Here is a 23,321-nt window from a genome sequence, read left to right on the forward strand (position 1 = left end):
TTTCCAACTTCTCTCTTTCTATTTCCTCCGTACTTATTATGTTTATCTGGCTCTCATCCTCCTCCCTTCTCGTCGCCGCAAGGAGGCGCCGAGGAAAACCAAGGGCTCACCGGAATCCACAGGATCCATGTGTGCGTGTGGGGAGAAAGGCTGTGCGGCGCTCGTCGGCAGCCGATGGTGAGGTTGAGTGCGGCTGCTGCGGCTGAGGGGCGCAACATATGCTTGCCTGTGTGTGCAAGATCTATGATGCAGTGTGTGTGCGCGCGTAGGACATGTTGCGTCTCCATGCGAAGGACTTCGGAGCAGCAGCCCCAAGAACGTGGTCGGCGGCTATTGCCAGCGTAGGGGCCTTGCAAGGCTATTTTATCATGTCGAACGTGATCGCAGCTGTTGGCGATGGATTTGGCGTATAGAGCTCGAATTTGTCATTGGGAAGGCTTGTTTGAGAGGATTGTGTTCAATACCGTTGCGACCTGTAACGAGAGTTGTTGGGCCTCCGGTGCTGAGAGTGCATCCCTATCTCCTAGGTGTGTTGTGATGATCTATGACAACATAGTTTTGGTGAATAACGTACGTTGTACTGTGAAACTTCGGGGCTGACACAGGAGTCGTTCGGTCGCAATTATAAAAGGCCATCAACCTTCCTTCTCTCCCTACCCATTGGTCTCTCCAGCGCCTCTCATATATATTTCGCCGCCTCCACTCCACCTCTTCCTCTCAAAAACATGTTTCAGATGAAGCCGACGGATCCCCTGGACCTGTATTGTGAGATGGAAGTGGGCCTTGCCGAGCTCGTGAAGGATGAGGCGGAAAGGGAGCAGTGGATTTGGGACCACGCTAGCGCAATGCCGCCGCCGCGGAAGCATGGACGGCATGGGACGAGTGCGCCAAGGCCATTTTTTGGGGTATCGAGGCCCGCAATGCCACTGTTGCATAAGCATGGCCGACCTAGGATGCGGCCGCTGAGGCGGTTTTCCAGGCCATCGTGGTCCACTCGCGAGCATTCCCACTTGGCCCTGACCCTGGACACAACTAGCCCCTGCCGGGGAATCCAGCCACCCGCCACAACTATTAGCCAGTTAGTTTATAGTTTAATTGATTATTAATTGTTCTATCAACGTATGTTGCACCATGACTAATTTTCCACCATAATTATTAGGAATGAAATCGAATTGAATCAAATGTGTTATAAATTTTGGATTATTGGGGAAGAATCTATGACCCAATGCCACATGGGTCCTACTTGCATCGAAAATATGAAAGCAGCCGTTTGGCGATTATGAGTTTGGGCACAGGCAGGGCAGCCTTCAATTCCATATGAAGCGTGCTCCATATGTGGTAAGGAGGCTACCCATATGGCGACTCCGGTAGAGTTGCTCTAAGGTCCCATCCCTAACGTCAAAGCTTTTTGGAAAAATAAATCCCTAACCTCTAAAGGTTCTTTGACCAACACAATAGAAACGACAGAGGAATAGGAGATGGATATGGATCTTTCCTCCCCACAAATACAATTGAACATACTTTCTCCGTCCGGGTTTATTGAATCCTTGTATTTTGGGGTAATTTTTGACCATTTGTATGACTAATAAAATATGATGTACATTTTACAAAACAGTGTATTATTAGATTTGTATTTGAAAGAGGATATATTATTTGATTTCTATATTTTATTAGTTATATTTATATTCAAAGCTTGACCCAAAATATGAGGGGCCTAATAAAATCAGTCGGAGGGAGTACATTGTGTCTATTGTGATAGGATATTCTTGTAGCAAATGCATATATCTTCTCGTCCCTTGTGAAAAAATCTTAGTTAAGGCCTGGGTTTTGCGTGTGTGCAACCATGATTGCTTGTCCCACATAAGAAAAGGTAAGCCATGCTAGCTCTCGATCGTATAGAAATATAAGAGCGCTTAGATCACTGATCTAAACGCTCTTATATTTCTTTACAGAACGTGTACTTGTATTGGAGTGGACATACCAGCTGGTCTTTGAATAACTGAAGGGCTGCACCCGATTCTAGACTCTTGACGTTGCAGACCAGGTCCTCATTATCTGCACAATGGATTGCAAGGCTGGCTTCATTTGTAATAACAATTGTACGAGTTCTAGTAGCTGGTCGAAGCCCCAAGGCAGTATTTATTGTGTCCCAATCTTCAATACACTGCAGATGGTCAATAACGATGAGGCACCGATGTGCATGGAGAATATCACGACACTCCTTTATCGGATCTTCGATTGATGACGACATACCAAAATAGTACTCATTTGCTTCACCATTAGTAGACTTAGAAGACAAATCCAGAAGTAAGCGTCGGGAGAGCTCTGTCAAGTTGAATGGACAAAAGATGAATTCAAAGCCGGGCTCTTCTTGAGCCTTCGTTCTAAAAAAAAAAGTTGAATGGACAGGGTACGTTGACCCACCCGTGCTTACTCCATCTGTGACCATACTTGGGCATCATTTGGTCGCAGTAGAAACTTCTGACCAAAGATGATTTTCCAACGCCAGCGATCCCGCACACGGAAATAACTTTAACTTCAGTACGGCCATCAAGACACCACCTGATTTCAGAATCAACATTACTAAATGCTGCAGTAAGGTATCCAAGCGCTTCAAGCCGGTGCCAGAAGAGATGAAGATTATCCCCAGGGGCAACCCAGTGAGTCACTTCGTCAGCGTGCTTGCCTCTGTTACGCTGCCAACCCTGCAACAAATGGACAGCTGCTTCTAAGCGAAGCCAACTTTCATGTCTTACAAAAAGTAAATAAATTTTAAAAATCTATTTTTTTTCAACAAAACATTGTTGAATGCTTCACCTACGTGCAAAGTTTCATGGGGAAAAACATTATATTAGTATTGCTTCGGGTAAAATCAAATTGTTGATGCTCCTAAAAGGTATTTTTAATCATTTTTGTAGTACTGATTTTGCCTTTTTTTTAAGTCACCACAAATGTCACTCCATCCTTCATCAACTTACTACTAGTAGATTTGAGGAAACGGTGCATTTTATTGCTCCCTCTGTAAACAAATATAAGACCTTTTAGATCACTATTATTTGTTTACGGAGGAAGTATGTAGTAAATGTAGAACAACATGCTCTTGACACATTTAGTTTACTCCTTCCGTTTCTAAATATAAGCTTTTTTGAAGATTTCAATACGGACTACGTATGGATGTGTAGATTCGCTTATTTTGCTCCGTGTGTAGTCTATATTGAAATCTTTAAAAAGGCTTATATTTAGAGTAGATTACTATAAATGTACTAGAGGTTACAATCAACTGTGACGCAGTGGAGACACGTTGGGGCTGTAGAATAAGTTAGTAAATTTATTTTTAGAAAAAAGAGGAACGTATAATAAGTTAGTCTACACACATGGCACACACGCTGCATATTTTCAAGCCTAGAGTTTTCTTTTTCATGGCACACACAACTCATACTCTGATTGACTTCTGTTCTTTTTAAATCGATCTCACTACCCTCATCCACTCCTAGGAAAAGGCCTACTAGTGGCGTACCTGTTTTGCCTACTAATGGCGCACTACAAGTGCGCCACTAGTATCACGCCATTAGTATTTTTTACTAATGACGCATCATGCAGTGCGCCATTAGTATAGCCCACGGTGCGCCATTAGTATGCCTCCCACGGGGTCATATTTACCCATGTGCTTTGGCATACTAGTGGATGATGCGCCGTTAGAGCCATTTTTGCAGTGCGCCATTAGTGTGCTGAGTGGTGCGCCACTAGTATGAATATTAGGGATTTTATTTTCTTTTTTGATATTTGCACAGATTATAAAACATATTACTGCACATAATATAGAGAGCACAACAAATAAACAGCAGATTCATCGAATACAATAAAAAATTAGTCTCCGAATACAATTCATCATATTAGTCTCCGAACTCAAAAGACCGAACAAAGATAGAACATTACAAGTCTCGAGACCGCGAGTAGCGAGTTTGTCGGAAGTAATACTAATCCTAACAAGTCCTAATAATCATCATCATACAACTTCTACTCGTTATTAATAACAAGTCATATGATTATCATCTTGATAGTCATCGAACCAACCCTACTTAATTGTTCTTAGCACATGATCATCAGTATTAGGCAGGACCTAAATACCCTATTTAAGGTAAAATAGCATAAAACAATATAGACCCTGACTCTCCATTATGGAGAATGGAGATCATCCTGTCTCCAATTCTTGCGCATCGCTTCCTTTTGCTTCCAAGAACCTCCTTACGAATGTCCATACATTTTTTCCATCCTTTCGTTTGCATGTCTCCATTTGTTTTAGAAATCTGGTATGGACAGTTGAGATTCGTAGGATGACCTGGCTGTATGTTCAAAACATTAAGGCTACCTTTCTGATACATCAAATGAGGCACATAATTCTCTGAGATTGTCTGTTGAAAAACATAGTAATAACATCATAGTTAGCAATGATGTACTAGTTTTAGAAGTATGCAAAAGATGCATGGATGTCGTAATAGTAAAAAATCTTATCAGGGTATCTCCATGGTAGTTACCATAGTTGAACACATGCACTAGTGGCACGTATTGACCATAATGTTGAGGAGTTTGATTGTAGATATTGTAATTCTCAATGTCAGTACAAAATCCGACCAGATGATTTTTCTCCTTGTAAGTTAATTCGGAGCCATCGGTGTAGTGGATTTTGTCTACCATCTCCCGCACATTCTTTGAACAATGAAAATAAGTTGTCAATGGAAATAAGTTGTCAACTATTTTGAAATAAACAATATAAATTAGCTAATGACTATGTTTGAGAAACTCACATAGCGGTAGAATTGGAGGCATATCAACAAGGACCCAAATGTCCATATTGTCTTGCTCGATTTTAGGGTCACCAAGATCCATGGTGACAAGCATACCCTCATCAAAACCATACATCTTGCAAAATGCTTCCCAATTTTTGCAACCAAAATGGGTTACGCTCCCAGAATTATACAGATTTACTTCAAAATCCACATCGTGATGAGTCCTTAGGTGAATTTTCTTTGTTTTAGAATTTTCATGGTCTTCAAAATCCATCCTCTCCAAGACGTAGCGTCTTGCATGGCAAAAGCTATACTCGAATTGTAAAAGATGAAAATTACACGTTGAAATAGTTGAAGTCATGCTTAATTATGAAAATAACACTTGTCGTCGTTGTGTACCATTTCAACTTCGAAGGTCTCCTCGAGCTTAATGCTGAAGCGCCGATCATCGTCCAGGTGAGGCATGTCGCACAGACCTCGATCGTCATGGCACCAGCCGCACTCCCTCGGGAGACTTTCATCGTCCGATGACGACATATCCTACGTTCATAATTCAAAACTACATCATCTCTTGCATTGGGTCCAATAAGATAATCCACAGTGTGGTGAAAACACGCCCTTCGAACTGGTTTGAGCTATTGGTGAATGGAGATGGTCTCAGATTTTCAGTAGTAAGAAGTGAAGTGGTAATTTTGAGAGCAAATGGTTAGGATGAGTGGTTCCTCTTTCCTGTTTAGCTTTACAATAGAATATTGTTAGTCATGCACACTTGTGCATTTTCAGCCAGGCCCAGTGGAGTTGGCCTAAAAACATTTCTTTCTTTAAGCCTGCTACATCCATCTCAAGTATTTATGGTCAAGGGTTAGCAGGGCCATCCAAATAGAATATGTGGCATGGGCTTTTTTAGTAGGTCATCCTACCAGATTAGGGTTTATTGATGATGAGCAACTGACATTAGTAATAACTATGAGTTGATATTACACTTCTATATGTATAACACAAGAGGCAGTTGATCCTACTTAATTAAGTACTAAGATACCCCGGCCCATGCATTAGTCGCAAGTACCCCATATGTCCTATTTTTAGCAAAGTCATGCTAAAATTCACGGAAAATTTCAGCATGAGCTTTGCTGAAAATAGGACATATGGAGTACCCGAATTTGCCGGAACAGAAGTTAATCGACATTCCAGCAAACTCAAGGGCCTCTCGGGGTACCTGCAAAATCGTCACGACACGATGGTCGGAGACATGACCTTTGCTGCAAATTGTTTTCTGTAAAAGATGATCATGCCAGCCAGCCAGGCAGGTGATTGTCACTCAAATTAAGTTGGGCCTAGAATGCATGATGGGTATCACACTATCAGTTACTACCAGTTAATTACTAGTCATGCCAAATAAGATACTCCTCCTCATCATCATATAAAAAAATGACCAATCAGCACATGCATCAATATGCTCCTCTCCTCTGCTATTACTTCTCTGCTGCTACAAACATAACCACAACAACAATAACAACTAGTGACCACCAACCAATAGCAGTCTCATTCACCACACAATTCAACCAGACAACACAGACAGACTTTCAGGGATGGTTTGATTAGAAGAAAAATCAAGCTTGCAGATTTAAAATATGGTTTGACACAAGGCATGTTTGCTTATTTCAAGATATCGAACAACCTTCATTTGATCCAAGGCAGATAACTTTTAAGCTATGCCACTGAAGAATAAGGACGCCAAACAGAATATAGTCAGCACCATATTATATTATGCTCCAGCGCAGCAGAAAATTTACATCAGACCAATTAGGCTCATTTTTCAAACTCCCGAGCTTTCAACTTTGCACCCCCTGCCTAATAGACTAGACGTACTGATTAAATCTTACACCCTATCCATCGAGTTTCACACTGACAGAAAGAACATCACATTTATCATCAAATGCCAAGCTAACATCATTCAAGCGCTTCAATTGACAAATTTGCATAGCAGAGGAGCTCGCCGTCCGGTGACGAGGCAGAGGCAGGTCGGCAGCGGCCGGCGGTGAAGAGGGGGGCGTCATCGAGGAGGGCGGTGAAGAGGGGGGCGTCAGCATCTCGCCTAGATGCTCTGCACGACGGGGCAGGGGGCGGCGTCCGGAGGCCGAGGAGATGGTGGGCACGACCCTGAACTCGGGGTTGTCGGCGGCGGGCGGAGTCGTCGGCGGCGGGGCTGGATTGGGGGGTGGGGGAGGAGGAAGGCGGCGGCGGGGCTGGATTGGGGGTGGGGGAGGAGGAAGGCGGCGGCGGCGGTCTGGTGGGGTCGGGGTGTCGGGGGCGGTGGGGCGACGGGCAGCGAGGCGCCGTGGCGTTGGGGCGGTGGTGGTCAGGTGCGGCGGGGGCAGTGAGCACGGCCGGGGACGGCGAGCACGAGGGTGCGTGGGCGGTTGCGGCGCAGTGGGTCAGAAAGGGGAAGAATTGAAAGGGGATTGGGGATTTTAGTGGAGGGAGGCTTAGCAATGGCGCACCCCCTAGCGGTGCGCCATTAGAAATTATTATTTTTGAATAGCAATGGCGCATCACCTAAAGGTGCACCATTAGTAATCTTTTTTTAGATAGCAAAGGCGCACCAGCAGCGGTGCGCCATAAGTAATTTTTTTTATTATTTTTTGTTGCATCTAATAATTTTTTAGAAAATGAATATGAATATGAAATAGTAATAAATTTTTATAAAAACAGTAATATTTTTTTAAAAAATATCATCAAATTTGTTATTTGAAAATATAATCAAATTTGTTTTTTTTATCTTTAGTTGCATTCATTTGTGACGGTGGAGCGGGGAGGGTGCGAGGGGTCGTCGGCGGCGATGGAGCAGGGGAGGGTGCGGGGGTCGGCGGCGGTGGAGCGGGAGGGGGGTGCGGGGGGTCCTCGGCGGCGGTGGAGCGGGGGAGGGTGCGGTGGGTTGTCGGCGGCGGTGGAGCGGGGGAGGGGTGCGGTGGGTCATCGGCGGCGGTGGAGCGGGGGAGGGTGCGGGGTGTCCTCGGTGGCGGTAGGGTGCGGTGGGTCGTCGACGGCGGTGGAGCGGGGGAGGATGCGGTGGGTCGTCGGCGGTGGTGGAGCGGGGGAGGGTGCGGGGGTGTCCTCGGCGGCGGCGGAGCGGGGAAGGGTGCGGTTGGTCGTCGGCGGCGGTGGAGCGGGGGAGGGTGCGGTGGGACGTCGGCAGCGGTGGAGCAGGGAGGGTGCGGGGGGGGGGGGGGGTCGTCGACGGCGGTGGAGCGGGGGAGGGTGCGGGAGGTGCTCGGCGGCTGTGGAGCAGGGAAGCGTGCGAGGGTGCTTGTGGTGCGTCATTAGTACTTTTGCAAAAAAAAATATAGTAATGGCACACTGCATGGCGGTGTACCATTAATAGTTAAAACTAGTAATGGTACACTGTGTGACAGATGCGTTATTACTAGTTAAAACTAGTAATGGTGCACTATGCCCTGGTGTGCCATTAGTATTTTGAAAAAAAATTACTAATAGCGCATCATGGGTCACACTAGTGACGCACCAACACATGATGGGCCACTGCTATATAGTAGTAACGCACTACATGTCTAGCTCATAATTAATGACTATATCATCTATAGCCCTTTTCCTAGTAGTGATCCCATTTTCCTCTCGGTTTATTCCCTCCATCGAACAAGTTCTCGCCTCTAGCGATTATGTAGCGCTTCACCGCCCAATAAGTGGAAGACTACACTGGCGCTAGCAATTTTGGGGTCAACACCCCCACCCCCACCCCACCCCCCCCCCCCCGGGTTTTTTGTTTTTCTTTACTGGTTTGTAGTTTTTTCTCTTTTCTAAAAACAATTCCTATTCATTGTTTTTTTTCAAATATATGTTGACTTTCTTAAAATACACAATGAACATTTTTCGTATACAGGTTGAACATTTTTCAGAACACAATGAACATTTATCTGAATACATGTTGAACATTTGTAAAATGCACATGGAACATTTTTTAAATACACAATGAACATTTTTGAACACATTAAATATTTTTCAAAATGTTAGAAATATTTTAAAAAATAAGCAAACATTTTGTAAGTGTTTGCGAACATTATAGTAATGGCATAAATTTCATGTAGAGGGGCTTCTTGGAGAAGTGAGGTTATCGTCTCGTTATATATGCGATATGTTGACAAAAAATCCGACGTGGTATGGGAAGACACCACGCCAAGGTCAAGCACTAGGAGTATGTGACAAAAATCTGATGTGGCATGGAAGACATGACGCCAAGGTGAAGCACTGGGAGAGCCTAAGGGCATCTCCAGCCGTTCGGCCCCTCAGGCCGCCTAAATAGAGCGGCCTGGGGGCGTGTCGGCGCTAGTTCGGCCCCTGGGGGCGACCTAGCTCCCAGTCACGCCCCCAAGCGCTGGCCTCAGGATGCGGTAAATTTAAACTTGATCGTTCCCGCTTTCAAAAGACGCCACAAATCCGGCGATCGGACGTAGTCTGGCGTTACAAAAAACAGAGCGTCGCACGGCGCAGGTTCGCGTGCGCAATGATTCACTCGGCGGGGTCGGCTCCAGGCGTTGGCGGAGTCGGCATGCGCGGGCTCGGCGGTGTCGGAGCTGCTTCGGTGCTGGGCTGTGTCGGCGCGGCTTCGGCACTGCTGGGCGGCGATGTAGAGGAGTCGTTCGGGCTTGGCGTCCGTGTGGTCGTGGGCGCAGGAGCTTGCGTCGTCGGCGTCGTCGGCGTTGCCGTCTGCATCTGGTTCAGGATGAGGCCGCGCTCCACCATGTACCACACCCTGAGCTGCTCGTCGTTGCTCTGGAGCATGTCCGCCCCGCCCATCAGAAAAGCCATGTCGGTGTTCCTCTTCTTCGCGGCGACGTTCGTCCGGAGTAGGTCGAGCTTGATGGCGCTGTTCTTCATCAGCGACGACCACCGCGCCTCGGTCTTCTCTTCACGTAGGACGGCACGGGCCTGGGCGTCGGCGAGGCAATGCTCGATGGACTCCTGCACTCGCGTGGTTGCCGCGTCGGCGTTTTTCCCCTTCTTTGCCAATTTGTGGCCGACCGGCCGCCCCTCTGACGCGCCCGGAGTCGTCGCGTCCAGCTTGTATGTCTCCTTGGCCTTGTCGAGGGTACGTCGGACTTCCGCCCACTTCTCGCACTTGTCAATGCGCTTGTAGACGTGGAGGTGCTTGAAGTCGGCGTCTTGGTTGTCGCGCCGATACATGATGAACATACGCAGCAGCTGCGCGGAGGAACAAACAGTTGGCGGGCGGCGGGCGTTGACGACGAAGAGATGCGGGCGAACGGCGTGCGTACCTGATCCTCAACGCTGGCGCCGCTCTCTGGGCGAGCCGCGACCTCCTCGACGATTCCATGCCATTTGTTGCACGCCAACTGGATACGCCCCTAATGGTTCGCCATCGCCTTGGAGCCGCGCTGCATGTAGACGCCTTTGAAGTACGGGTCGACGAGCTTCCGCTCGTCGAACTCGGCCTTGATGCGGTCCCAGTACGTCTCGAAGCTCTGGTTCGTGCCGGTGGTCGGGTCGAGGCAGACGACTTTCCATGCTTCGGCGAGGCATTCCTCCTCCTTGGATGTCCACTTGATGCGCGCTTTGCCTGTCCTAACCGCCCGCTTCTTCTTCTGGCGCCCCTTCGTCGGATCAGGAGCTGGCTCCTCCTCCTCCTCATCCTCCTCCTCGGGATCCTGCGCTCCGTGCGCGTCCTCCCCGTAGACGTAGCCGAGCTCGGCCTCCATCTCGCCTCTGAGATCCACTACCTCGTCCTGGGTTGCGAACCCGGGAGACGCGGCGGCCGCGGTCGATCCTGTCCGATGATGTCGTCCATGTCGGCTCCTGTGTCGTCCGTGTCGCCGAGGTGCGAGAAGGGCAGCGGCCCACGGCGGAGATGGGGCGTCAGTGTGGTCGTGTAGGCGGCGGGCGGCGAGTAGTTGTATGGAGGGTATTGCACGCCGACGAAGCCGGGCGAGGGTGGGCGCATCGCGGGGTGGCCATGGGGGAAGGTCACGTTTGGGTTGAACCCCCCGTGCGCGTCGCCGTCGACGTAGCCGGGCGACGACGATCCCCATGGAGATCTGACGCCTTGCTGTCCCCTGGGCGCGTACTGGGCATGGCTGACGACGGGTGGATTCATCATCCCCGCGTGGTCGACCGATGAGGAAGACGCCGCCGCACGCACCGCGTTGTCGCGGGCCTTCTTGGCAATGGCCCTGTTCCGCCGGTCGGTGGTGAATGCGTCGCGTCGCTGAACTTCCACTCTTCACTCGGCGTTCGACATGCCCGGTGGCTTCGATGGCGGCGCCCTCGGCTTCCTCTGCTTCGCCTGGGCCACGGTGCCGGTCGTGGTTGCCGCCGCGCGCGGCATGGCGTACTTCTTCGGCGGCATGGCGGCGACTGGAAGGCAAGCTGGAGGGGGTTTGGTGGGAGAAAGGGAGGGAATGGCGGGAGGAAGGCGAGCGAGCAGAGGAGATGCGAGGAAAAAGCGTCAAGAAGCGGCCGGAAAAGGCCCTCGGGTCGCCGCCAGGGCGGGCCCACGCGCCTTTTTCGCTTGTGCCGGCTCCCCAAGCGCCCCCAGGGTGCCGGGTTCGGCCTGGATCCGCCGGCACCAGTTTTGGCCCGAACCGCCGAAAAACGGGCTTCTGGGGACGCGACTGGGTCATTTTTATGGCGCCGACGCGGCAAAATCGCCTGGAAAGAACCTGTTGGGGGCGCGGCTGAAGATGCCCTAAGAGGCCGTTTGGATGGCAACCAACCCCCGCCTTACCAAAATAATGGCCTTGACCAAACGGACAGGCATCTGTTTGGTTGGACGGCCAAACTTCTAACCGACACCAATATTTCGGTCAGCGGTTCAGGTTCCACTCCAATGCAAGGACGAATCGGCGGCGGCAAATTCCATCGCCAATTATTTGGCTTGCCAGGTTTTGGCGTGGCTGGCTTAGGCGCCATCCAAACGGCCCCTAATTCTCCACAACCAGAGAACCTCCATTTTAGAGGATCCTTGTGGGTGATGAAGGCATTCACTGGCTCCAAATACAAATGATTTGCATGTATTGCATGGTACCTTGCTTTTTATATCAGCTTTACTGACTTGTTGTCCCAGAAGGATGATGACACCGTGCCTACTTGTGACACTTGTCGAAATGAAGTATAACATAATTGAGTTGCCGTGTTCTATTACGTATTTAGAGGATAGGCAGTTTGCACTTCTATGAGCATTGTCTTTTTGACAAGTAGACACATCTAAGAGCATCTCCAACAGGCGCCGGTCGCGCCGCGTGCAAAAAACACATATGCCGCGTGTGTATCGGCTGGTTTGGCGCGGCGCGCAGCGCTGGCTCCAACGGCCGCGCTAAAAATGCACAGCGCGCGCGTCGTTCCAGCAGCGCGCCAAAATGCAGCGCGCACGACTCGCCGGCGCATTGTATATGGCATATTTCAACACAAAATGATGCACATTTTCAACACAATAAAAATTTCACACAAACAAGTTGATGAAATTCATGCCCACAAGTTCATCCAACCAAGTTCAAAATGCAAATCAAGTTCAATACACAAAGGAAAGACACATCATTCCTCGTCCTCCTCCTCGTCTTCGTCCTCGTCCTCATCTTCGGAAGACGATTCTTCCGCCTCCGAAGATGAATCTTCCTCCCTCTCCTCATCGCGCACCGCATCACGTGAAGCTCCGATGGTGTTGGCAAGATCTTCAACGGCATCTTCATGGGAATGTGTGCGAGGAGGCTCATCGAAAGACATTCCGCCCATGGCGGCCGGAGGTGCACCCATGCCTCCCATGAGAGAAGCAAAACTTCCATGCCACCCATGCCACCCATGCCACCCATGCCTCCAATGAGGCAAAGTAAAGACCCTTCCTTTCTTGATCTTCCCCTTCTTGGTTTTCCTCTCCTCTTCTTTGAACAAGTTTTGCGCAATGTTGTACTACATGAAAACAAAGAAAGTTAGCACCAACAACAAGCAAAACAAAGCAAGTTTAGCACCAACATGTAAGATGAAACGGCACTTACTCTATCGTCCTCATTTGTGCCACTTGGGTTCAACTTGTCAACCGCCTTTTGACAAGCCGCCCACCTTTGACAATCTGAGTTGATTGTCGACCACCGGGACCTAAGTGATCGGTTGGAGCAGTCAATTCCACTCACGTTGCGAGCATCAAAGTGTTCCTTCATCCGGTTCCAATAAGCATCTCTACTTTGATCACCTCCAACGGATGGATCCCTCGACACTTGCAACCAAGTATTGCATAGTAAGATGTCATCGGTGTTGGTGTAATTGCCCGCTCTTCCTTTCGGTGCGTCGACAATGCCCTCACCCTCCTCGTCCACCTCGAACTCATGGTCTTGAAAATGCATGTCATTGGTTTGAGACCAATGCGAATTGTTGGAGCCAACACCCATCGTTGACATGTATGCATCATCATTGAGACTACAATTTTTTTGCACAATGCAAATAAGCTATCTATATGTGACGAATGCATTCAAAAAATAACAAAAAGATGAAAAGTTAGGTTTTTTTTTACCTTGGAGGCATTTCGTCGAACATGCTGTGCGCGCCGGCCGCCGGCTCAACGAGTGAGCTTGCCGACGCTTCGGCAGCCGCCGCGCCCGTCGCACGCCCCGCAAGCTCCTTCCTCTTCGCCTTGGAGGTGCCAGAGCCGTTCGCCGCCTTGTTTTCCTTCGCTGATGTCTTGCCCTTTTTTGGCCGCGCCGCATTGGGGAGCTTTGAGGAGGAGGCGGCGGCGGCTCGGGCCGGTGCCGGCGCGACGCCACCCGCCGCCGAGGTCATCCGCGGCGGCATGAAGAGGCCGCTCGCAAGGCCGCTCGTCGGAGGAGCTCCGGCGGAGGCGAGGCCAACGCCACCCGGGCTAGGGTTTGTGGCGGCGGCGGCGGGGGCGGGGGGGTCGCGGCTATAGGACGGGGTGAGCGGGGTGCCGGCGCGTGCGTCCATGGGTGCGGGTCGCCGGCACCGGCGCGCGCGGGGCTTTGGAGGGGGAGAAGAAGAGCGCAGCGCAAGCGTCGTGTGTGCCGCGCGCGGAAGCGGGCGCCGCAAATACACCACGCGACGTACCGCTTCCTAGCGCGCGCCCAACTGCTTATACCACGCGCGCGGTTATTGCGCGCCCGCTGGAACCATCCGCCGGGTTGCGCGCGCACTAAAACAGGGAATTTTGCGGCGCGGCGCCTGTTTAGCGCGCCTGTTGGAGATGCTCTAAGGTTCCAAGTCTGTGCACAACGATGGCCATCCTAGACAAACTAACTAGTGGGGCGAGACACTGATAAAATCTCCTGGAGGAGATAATATTTCTTACCTTTGTAGATGATTATTTAAGCATGAAGGTCTTTGATTATTTCCTAGAGTCCAATGATGTGACATTTGGTCTTTTTAGCCGAGCAATGGCAAATTGTTCTGCTAATTAAAGAGAGTTTGAGACATTTTACCGAGATGCCCAAACTACTAAACACACTAAAATTGGTACTCCACAGCATAATGGAAGAGTGGAATGTATTTACAAGACGTAGTTGAGAGGACCCGTCGGATGCCCTCCCATGTAGGACCACATAGTCCTGGGCAGAGGCTATCATGAGGAACTAATTAACTCCATAGCTTTACTGTGAACACTCTAATTTCTCTAAACTTATCTATTTTGTATTAAAAAAACACGATATGGGTTTCCCTAATAGGGGCCATGTTTATCCGCATCATCTGAAATATTTTGACCGATGGATCTATGTACTTACGTCTAAGGATCTAACCACATACACCGAAGGAAGTAATATATATATAGTGTTTTTCGAAATGACGTAATCATCATTCGACTAAAAATGTTTAAATATGTTAACCATACATGTGACATCTCATTTGGCATTACTTTTACGGTATCTACAAAACAAAGCAAAATCGAACTATATGAATATTAATAAAACCATAAATTTATTCCTCAGACATTTTGAACACATTAGAGATGATGCCTTTGTATTTGCAGGGGTCACTATACTAGTATAAATTAAATAAGAAATCTTGCGGACGCATATGCTTCCATAACATACCTGGCCTCTGAAAAGGCGATGGGCTACATCATGTTCTGAAGTTTTCAAATTGCACACCAAGCTATCGTTATCTGCACAAGGGGGTATCTCTGGTTTAGATTCCATATCTGTCCTAAACATATTATGAAAGCAAGCAAAAGAAGTATGGCATCCAACAGAAGAATGAATCGGAGATGGCTCTACATATGATAAGATAGCCAATTTGCAAAATCAGAGGGACACGATAAGATCCCGTTGCCTTTTGTCCCTAGAGGGTTCTTTTTAAAAGAAGACAAGGAAAACTGATCAGCACGCTACCAAAATTGCACCTTTGGCATATAATCTGCAATTTCTCCCACTACTTTGTTCATCTACTGTTTCCTTACGTTCCAAATGAGAAAAAAAATATTAACATCAAAGATTTTTTCAATTCGCTGGTTTACATACCAGGGGTTAATACTAGCAGGGATTATTTAAATCATAACCTACGTATTTTGTAAACGTTGGAATGACAAATAAATTAAAAAATATATAGATGGAACAAATCATGCAAGAGCGCCATTGTTTGAGTAAAAACTGGCCGAAATAATTGGATTACCAAACTTACCTCCTTGAATAATATACAAACAGAGTGATCTGGTGAGAACTGGCTGATCTCCGATATCTGGTACGGATGGCCGGTGCACAAACTGGCCTATGCTCACAGACTTGCCTCATGAACTTGTCAGCGAGGTCATGCTCTGGCACTGCCTCCATCTTCATCCTCTTGAGAACGTCGACACCAAGTATTGGTCGTTGCTTTTGGCGTGACCTTGCGTGCAACTGGGCCAAGAAGCTCCGGATGAACTCGTCAGGATTAAAAGGATGCATGATCTTTACCCAAGCACGGCATGTGAAGTTTCGGCGGATCTCAGGGTCGACATAGGCCTTCCTAACGATGGATGTCATCCCAAGATCACCGCCGGTTCCCCACAAGGAGATCACTTCAAGGGCACGGTCTTGACGATTGATCAGGTCGGTGAGCTTCCATAAAACATGCTGCTTCTTGGCCGCATCCTTGGCCTGGGCAAGCATGTCGAACTCAGCCGCACCAGTGATCGGTGGATGCGGTGGATGCGGCTGTGCAACAAATGTCTTGGACCCAGAGTCATTGATGAGGTTGCAACGCATGTTTCGCTGGCTCACATCCTGGACCCTCGCCTTGAGCTCCGTTATGTTGTTGACGGCCTGGTCCAGGGGCAGCGGCGGCGCCATGCAGGACGGCACCACACGCCACCACCAGGCCGGCTTCCACATCGTAGGCCAGGTCCCAAATCTGCCTCACCCAGGTCTTCACCACGGCGTTCTTGGCGCGCTCCTCGTCGGTGGTGTTGAGGAAGCACTGCATCATCTGGAACTCGATGCTGATGAAAACCAGGTCGCGTTGCACGCTCTGCTTGAGCTTTGCCTCGTCATCGATCGCCGACTTGGCCCTGAGCAGCGTCCCTTCCACCACCGTCTTGGCCACCCCCAGAACAAGATCCCCCATTGCTCGTGGTTCAGCTCTCTCAACTCCTCTACTCGATCTGTTTTAAAGGTTCTACCAAGCGATTGCTAGAGTTGTGCGCCGAGCCGACTGGGCATCGGAGATGCTCTTATAGAGGGGAGAGCTGGTGCATGACAGCAAATGTCTGCATTACTTTGATTCCATATGATCTTCATCCAGTAAAGTGTCGATTCATTGATTGCTATACAAGACAAGTACTACCCAGTACTCCCAACCCAAGTCTGTTTTTTTTTTGCTTTGCCAGGGGTCTGGTAGCTTTGCTTTGCGTACCATGTGTACACAGAATCATGTTCCATGGTAGCTTTGCTTTGTGTACCATGTGTACACAGAATCATGTTCCATAGTAGCTTTGCTTTGCTTATCATGTGTACACAGAGCTGGATACGTAATCTCCATATATCTCTCTTATTATTTAAGTATACGTGGATGTAAGGTTTTGTTCAACAAGCCCTCTAACAAAAACAAAACAAAACAAAACAAGCACTGTGTTGTTCCATCTCTCTAAGAGATTGTAATCTTAGTTTGCTTTGCGGTTCAATCCAGCGATAATTCCGCCGTAAACCCAGCCAATCAAAAAAGAAAACAACTTGAACAATTTATGCCATGCTCATGTAGAAAACAGCTTAAGCATCGACGCTCACCTGAATAAAGAAGAGGAGGTGCAGGATAATTAGTTAATAGTAATAACTGAAGCCCACATTCCATGGTCCATGGATCCAAGAGCTCCAACTCCAGTGCAAACTTTTTGCTCCTAGAGCTTCAGATCCGTGGTGGATATCACATAAAAAATCACCGTCTAGACATACAGTGGTTGAATTCTGAGGGTAATTCACAGTGGCAAGCTTAAGCAGAGACTAATTTAATTAGGAGATTAACAGTAAGACCAGATGGGACGGAGGTTCGTTACCGCCGGCAGGTCCTCCCTCCGTAAGGACGGCGGCGGTGACCTGGGCCTGCTGTCGCCGTCGCTGACGCCATGGTGGCGCTCCAGACCGCACGCCGTCGCCGAGTGCATGGGCTGCTCTGTCAGCGACTGTGCTGCTACGGCAACGACAAGTCATGATCCGCTACAGGGCAAACCGGCAAGCAACGTCAAGGCCAGGCCCAGGAGGGTCCAGAAGCGGCCTGCTCGGTCATTTGGGCCGGGATGGGTCTAGTAGACAAGTGTATAAGTAAGCAAATGACACTTGTAACGAGGGGGGACGGAACGGCTTCGGCCGGCTGGATAGGATAGGAGTGGCTGGTGTGCGTTGTTCCTCTGTTCTTCCTTCCTCCTCCTTGGATTTGAATTCGAATCTGTAATCAACTAGACACCAAATTGAGAGAGAGCAATTGGTGCTTACAATTGGCATCAGAGCTACCGATCCTGGCGCAACAAGTTCCGGGTCACCACCTGCACGCGACGAGATTTGCGGCGCGTCGTCGCCGAGAAATCATGGAGAACATGTCGCCGGTGACAAAAGCGGTGTACGAGTTCCTCAAGGCCGACTTGGCGGAGTCCCTCGACGTGTGGTTCAAGCGGCAGGATAAGGAGGCCTCCAAGTCGATGCGCTCCATCATGGGCGATCTGACGACGCGGATCGACGACCTCAAGATGTCGATCGGGGTCGACATGGACGAGATCCGTGCCGGAATGGAGCGACCGCTGACCGCTAACTCGTCGTCCATGGGCAGCCGCCAGCAAGCCAATTCGGTCTAGATGGGCGCTAGCGAGGGAGGTGTGGAGGGCAGCCGCTCAACTCAACCAGTCAAGGGGAAGAATCATGTTCCATACATTCCTCCCCCAGCCAGAGGTATGAGATCTGAGCTCAACCCCGTTCAATCATCTCACTGCACTGAATTCCATCGAGAGGGTACTGAGCAATTTGGTTTTGTTCCTCGAATTGATCTGCCTCAATTCGATGGTACCAATCCGAGACTATGGCAAACGAGATGTGAGGATTATTTCAGCATGTGTGGAACGCCCCGTCAGTTATGGATACAGTTTGCCTCCACCATGTTTGAAGGACTAGCAGCTCGATGGTTGGAGTCTGTGCAACGCAGAGTTCCGGATGCATCGTGGGAGGAATTCTGCAGGCTTTTGCAGTGTTGTTTTGGTCGCAACCAACATCAGGCGCTGGTACGCAAATTTCACAGCATTTCTCAAGTTGGCACAGTAGAGGAGTATGTGGAACAGTTCGCTGAATTATATGACCAATTGTCAGCATATGAAGCGGTTCCTGAATCAGTTCATTATGTTACCAAGTTCATTGATGGGTTGAATTCTGCGGTCAGAGTTATGGTTGCATTACATCATCCCCAAGACTTGGATGCAGCATATGATCTGGCACTTCTACATGAATCTCTGACGAGTTCTTCTCCACAACCAAATCAGACTGTTAGGAGACAACAGTCAACATCGACAGTCAATCAACCTAAAGCATTGCCCACCAAATCCTCTGAAACACATAAGCAAACTGCTGGAGAAGATAAATGGGCTGCTCTTCGAGCTTATCGCGAGGCAAAGGGCCTGTGTTTCATGTGTGGAGAGAAGTGGGGCAGAGATCATCAATGTAAACAAGCAGTCTCATTACATGTGGTTCAGGAAATGGTGGAATTCTTCCAATGCACTAGCAGTAATGGTTCAGAAACTGATGATGAGGAAGTTAATCTTATGGCCTTATCAGAAGCTGCAGAAGGAAAATCGTCCAAAAGCAAGGCATTCCAACTGATGATCGACATCAATGGACAACAGAATACCTTTTTGGTGGACTCTGGTAGTACACACTCATTTATAGATACTACCACAGCTGCAAAATTACCAGGCCTGAAGAATTGTACAGCAACCAAGGTCAGAGTTGCAAATGGAGGAATAATGAACTGTTGCGGTTACATTCCCCAGTGTCAGTGGTCAGTGCAAGGAAATCTGTTTAAACATGATCTCGGAGTTTTACCTCTTAGTTGTTATGATGGAATTTTGGGAATGGACTGGTTATCCAGATTCAGCCCAATGACAGTTGACTGGGAACAAAAGTGGATGACATTTGCTGTCAATGGAAAAACAGTAACCTTACAAGGAATAGCACCAGTGGAATTTGCTTATACTATAATTGAACTGTCGGTAGTCACTGAGGAAAATGCAGCTAAGGTGTTACCAGAAATTCAGGAGTTGGTTGAGGAATATAAAGATGTTTTCTCAATTCCTGTTGGACTTCCACCAGAAAGAGTATGTGATCATTCCATTCCTCTCATACCCAGTGGTAGGCCTTTTTCTCTTAAACCATATAGATTGGCCCCTGAATTAAAGGATGAATTTGAGAAATAAATTCAGGAAATGCTTGACTCTGGAGTAATTAGAAGAAGTAACAGCCCTTTCTCTTCTCCTATTCTGTTGGTCAAAAAGAAGGATCACACTTGGAGATTGGTGGTGAATTACAGACATCTGAATGCAATCACTATTAAGGGAAATTTTACTATGCCAGTAATTGATGAGTTGCTGGATGAACTGCATGGAGCTCAATGGTTCACAAAACTTGATCTTAGGGCTGGATATCATCAAATCAGACTAGCTCCTGCTAAAGAATATAAGACCGCATTTAAAACACATCATGGTCACTTTGAGTTCAGAGTGGTGGGCTATGGTCTTAATGGTGCACCTAACACATTTCAGGGAGCCATGAATGTTACATTATTTCAGGAACCAAAAATGTTGAGATTTTTTGTGTTAGTATTCTTTGATGATATTCTTATATTCAGTAAAACTCTGAAACAACATCTTCAACATGTCAGAAGAGTACTGCAAGTATTAAGGAGAGATCAGTGGTATGTCAAAATGTCCAAGTGTGAGTTTGCATCTCAAAAATTACTTTATTTGGGCCACATCATTAGCAAGGATGGTGTGTCAACAGACCCATAAAAGATCAGTACTATAGAACAGTGGCCAGCACCTGTTTCTGTTAAGGAAGTTAGAAGTTTCCTGGGCTTGGCAGGATACTACAGGAAAATTATTCGCCATTTTGGTGTGAGTGCAAAACCCCTGAGCAATCTTCTGCGTAAGGGCAACATCTTTGTGTGGACTAGCATAGAGGAAACAGCCTTCCAAACTCTTAAGGATGCATTAGTAACTACCCCAGTCTTGGCCTTGCCTGATTTCCAAAAGGTGTTCACCATTGTGGTATTGGAGCAGTTTTAATGCAAGAGGGGCATCCTCTTGCTTTTGTCAGCAAGGCATTGGGCCCACACAATCAGACTCTCTCAGTGTATGAAAAGGAGTTCTTGGCCATCTTGCTAGCTATAGAACAGTGGCGTTCTTATTTGCAACTCAAGGAGTTTCAGATAATCATTGATCAGAGAGCATTGGTCAGCCTGACAGAGCAACGACTGCATACAGCTTGGCAGCAAAAAGCTCTTACCAAATTGATGGGCTTGAACTATAAGATAATATACAGGAAGGGAGCTGATAATTGTAGGGGAACGTAGTAATTTCAAAAAAATTCCTACGCACACACAAGATCGTGGTGATGCATAGCAATGAGAGGGGAGAGTGTGATCTACGTACCCTTGTAGACCGACAGCAGAAGCGTTAGCACAACGCAGTTGATGTAGTCGTACGTCTTCACGGCCCGACCGATCAAGCACCGAAACTACGGCACCTCCGAGTTTTAGCACACGTTCAGCTCGATGACGATCCCCAGGCTCCGATCCAGCAAAGTGTCGGGGAAGAGTTCCGTCAGCACGATGACGTGGTGACGATCTTGATGTTCTACCGTCGCAGGGCTTCGCCTAAGCACCGCTACAATATTATCAAGGATTATGGTGGAAGGGGGCACCGCACACGGCTAAGAATATGATCACGTGGATCAACTTGTGTGTCTAGGGGTGCCCCCTGCCCCCGTATATAAAGGATCAAGGGGGGGTGCGGCCAGCCAGGAGGAGGGCGCGCCAGGAGGAGTCCTACTCCCACCGGGAGTAGGATTCCCCCCCCCCCTTTCCTAGTTGGAATAGGATTTGGGAGGGGGAAAGAGGAGAGAGAGAAGGAAGGGGGGCGTCGCCCCCCTCTCCTTGTCCTATTCGGACTAGAGGGGAGGGGCGCGGCGCCCAGCCCTGGCCACCTCTCCTCTCTTCCACTAAAGCCCACTAAGGCCCATATACCTCCCGGGGGGTTCCGGTAACCTCCCGGTACTCCGGTAAAATCCCGATTTCACCCGGAACACTTCCGATATCCAAATATAGGCTTCCAATATATCAATCTTTATGTCTCGACCATTTCGAGACTCCTCGTCATGTCCGTGATCACATTCGGGACTCCGAACAAACTTCGGTACATCAAAATGCATAAACTCATAATATAACTGTCATCGAAACCTTAAGCGTGCGGACCCTACGGGTTCGAGAACAATGTAGACATGACCGAGACACATCTTCGGTCAATAACCAATAGCGGAACCTGGATGCTCATATTGGCTCCTACATATTCTACGAAGATCTTTATCGGTCAGACCGCATAACAACATACGTTGTTCCCTTTGTCATCGGTATGTTACTTGCCCGAGATTCGATCATCGGTATCTCAATACCTAGTTCAATCTCATTACCGGCAAGTCTCTTTACTCATTCCATAATACATCATCTTGCAACTAACTCATTAGTTGTAATGCTTTCAAGGCTTATGTGATGTGCATTACCGAGAGGGCCCGGAGATACCTCTCCGACAATCGGAGTGACAAATCCTAATCTCGAAATACGCCAACCCAACATTACCTTTGGAGACACCTGTAGAGCTCCTTTATAATCACCCAGTTACGTTGTGACGTTTGGTAGCACACAAAGTGTTCCTCCGGTAAATGGGAGTTCCATAATCTCATAGTCATAGGAACATGTATAAGTCATGAAGAAAGCAATAGCAACATACTAAATGATCGGGTGCTAAGCTAATGGAATGGGTCATGTCAATCACATCATTCTCCTAATGATGTGATCCCGTTAATCAAATAACAACTCTTTGTCTATGGTTAGGAAACATAACCATCTTTGATTAACGAGCTAGTCAAGTAGAGGCATACTAGTGACACTCTGTTTGTCTATGTATTCACACATGTATTATGTTTCCGGTTAATACAATTCTAGCATGAATAATAAACATTTATCATGAAATAAGGAAATAAATAATAACTTTATTATTGCCTCTAGGGCATATTTCCTTCAGTCTCCCACTTGCACTAGAGTCAATAATCTAGTTCACATCGCCATGTGATCTAACATCAATAGTTCACATCTTTATGTGGTTAACACCCATAGTTCACATCGATATGTGACCAACACCCAAAGGGTTTACTAGAGTCAGTAATCTAGTTCACATTGCTATGTGATTAACACCCAAAGAGTACTAAGGTGTGATCATGTTTTGCCTGTGAGAGAAGTTTAGTCAACGGGTCTGCCATATTCAGATCCGTAAGTATTTTGCAATTTTCTATGTCTACAATGCTCTGCACGGAGCTACTTTAGCTAATTGCTCCCACTTTCAATATGTATCCAGATGAAGACTAAGAGTCATCCGGATCAGTGCCAAAACTTGTATCGACGTAACCCTTTTACGACGAACCTTTTGTCACCTCCATAATCGAGAAACATATCCTTATTCCACTAAGGATAATTTTGACCGCTGTCCAGTGATCTACTCCTAGATCACTATTGTACTCCCTTGCCAAAATTAGTGTAGGGTATACAATAGGTCTGGTACACAGCATGGCATACTTTATAGAACCTATGGCCAAGGCATAGGGAATGACTTTCATTCTCATTCTATTTTCTGCCGTGGTCGGGCTTTGAGTCTTACTCAACTTCACACCTTGTAACACAGGCAAGAATTCTTTCTTTGACTGTTCCATTTTGAACTACTTCAAAATCTTGTCAAGGTATGTACTCATTGAAAAAACTTATCAAGCGTCTTGATCTATCTCTATAGATCTT

The 23,321-nt window shown here is 47.8% G+C and overlaps 1 protein-coding gene across 1 annotated transcript; it reads right to left on the reverse strand.

Annotated features, from left to right (window-relative positions):
• Window positions 1-13,326: 13,326 nt before the first annotated feature.
• On the reverse strand, window positions 13,327-16,419 carry LOC123184017 (uncharacterized). The gene is made up of 2 exons (XM_044596301.1): window positions 15,435-16,419; window positions 13,327-14,919 (listed from the first exon to the last, which is right to left on the reverse strand). The coding sequence occupies exons 1-2, from the start codon at window positions 16,121-16,123 to the stop codon at window positions 14,916-14,918; spliced, it is 693 nt and encodes a 230-aa protein (XP_044452236.1). The 5' UTR covers window positions 16,124-16,419; the 3' UTR covers window positions 13,327-14,915.
• Window positions 16,420-23,321: the final 6,902 nt, after the last annotated feature.

The sequence above is a fragment of the Triticum aestivum genome, chromosome 1A (genome assembly GCF_018294505.1).
Source record: "Triticum aestivum cultivar Chinese Spring chromosome 1A, IWGSC CS RefSeq v2.1, whole genome shotgun sequence".
NCBI lineage: Eukaryota > Viridiplantae > Streptophyta > Magnoliopsida > Poales > Poaceae > Triticum > Triticum aestivum.

What these genes read in the sequence shown, in the direction of transcription:
- LOC123184017 (XM_044596301.1), bottom strand. Translation starts at nt 16,123, where the DNA reads ATGTGGAAGCCGGCCTGGTGGTGGCGTGTGGTGCCGTCCTGCATGGCG.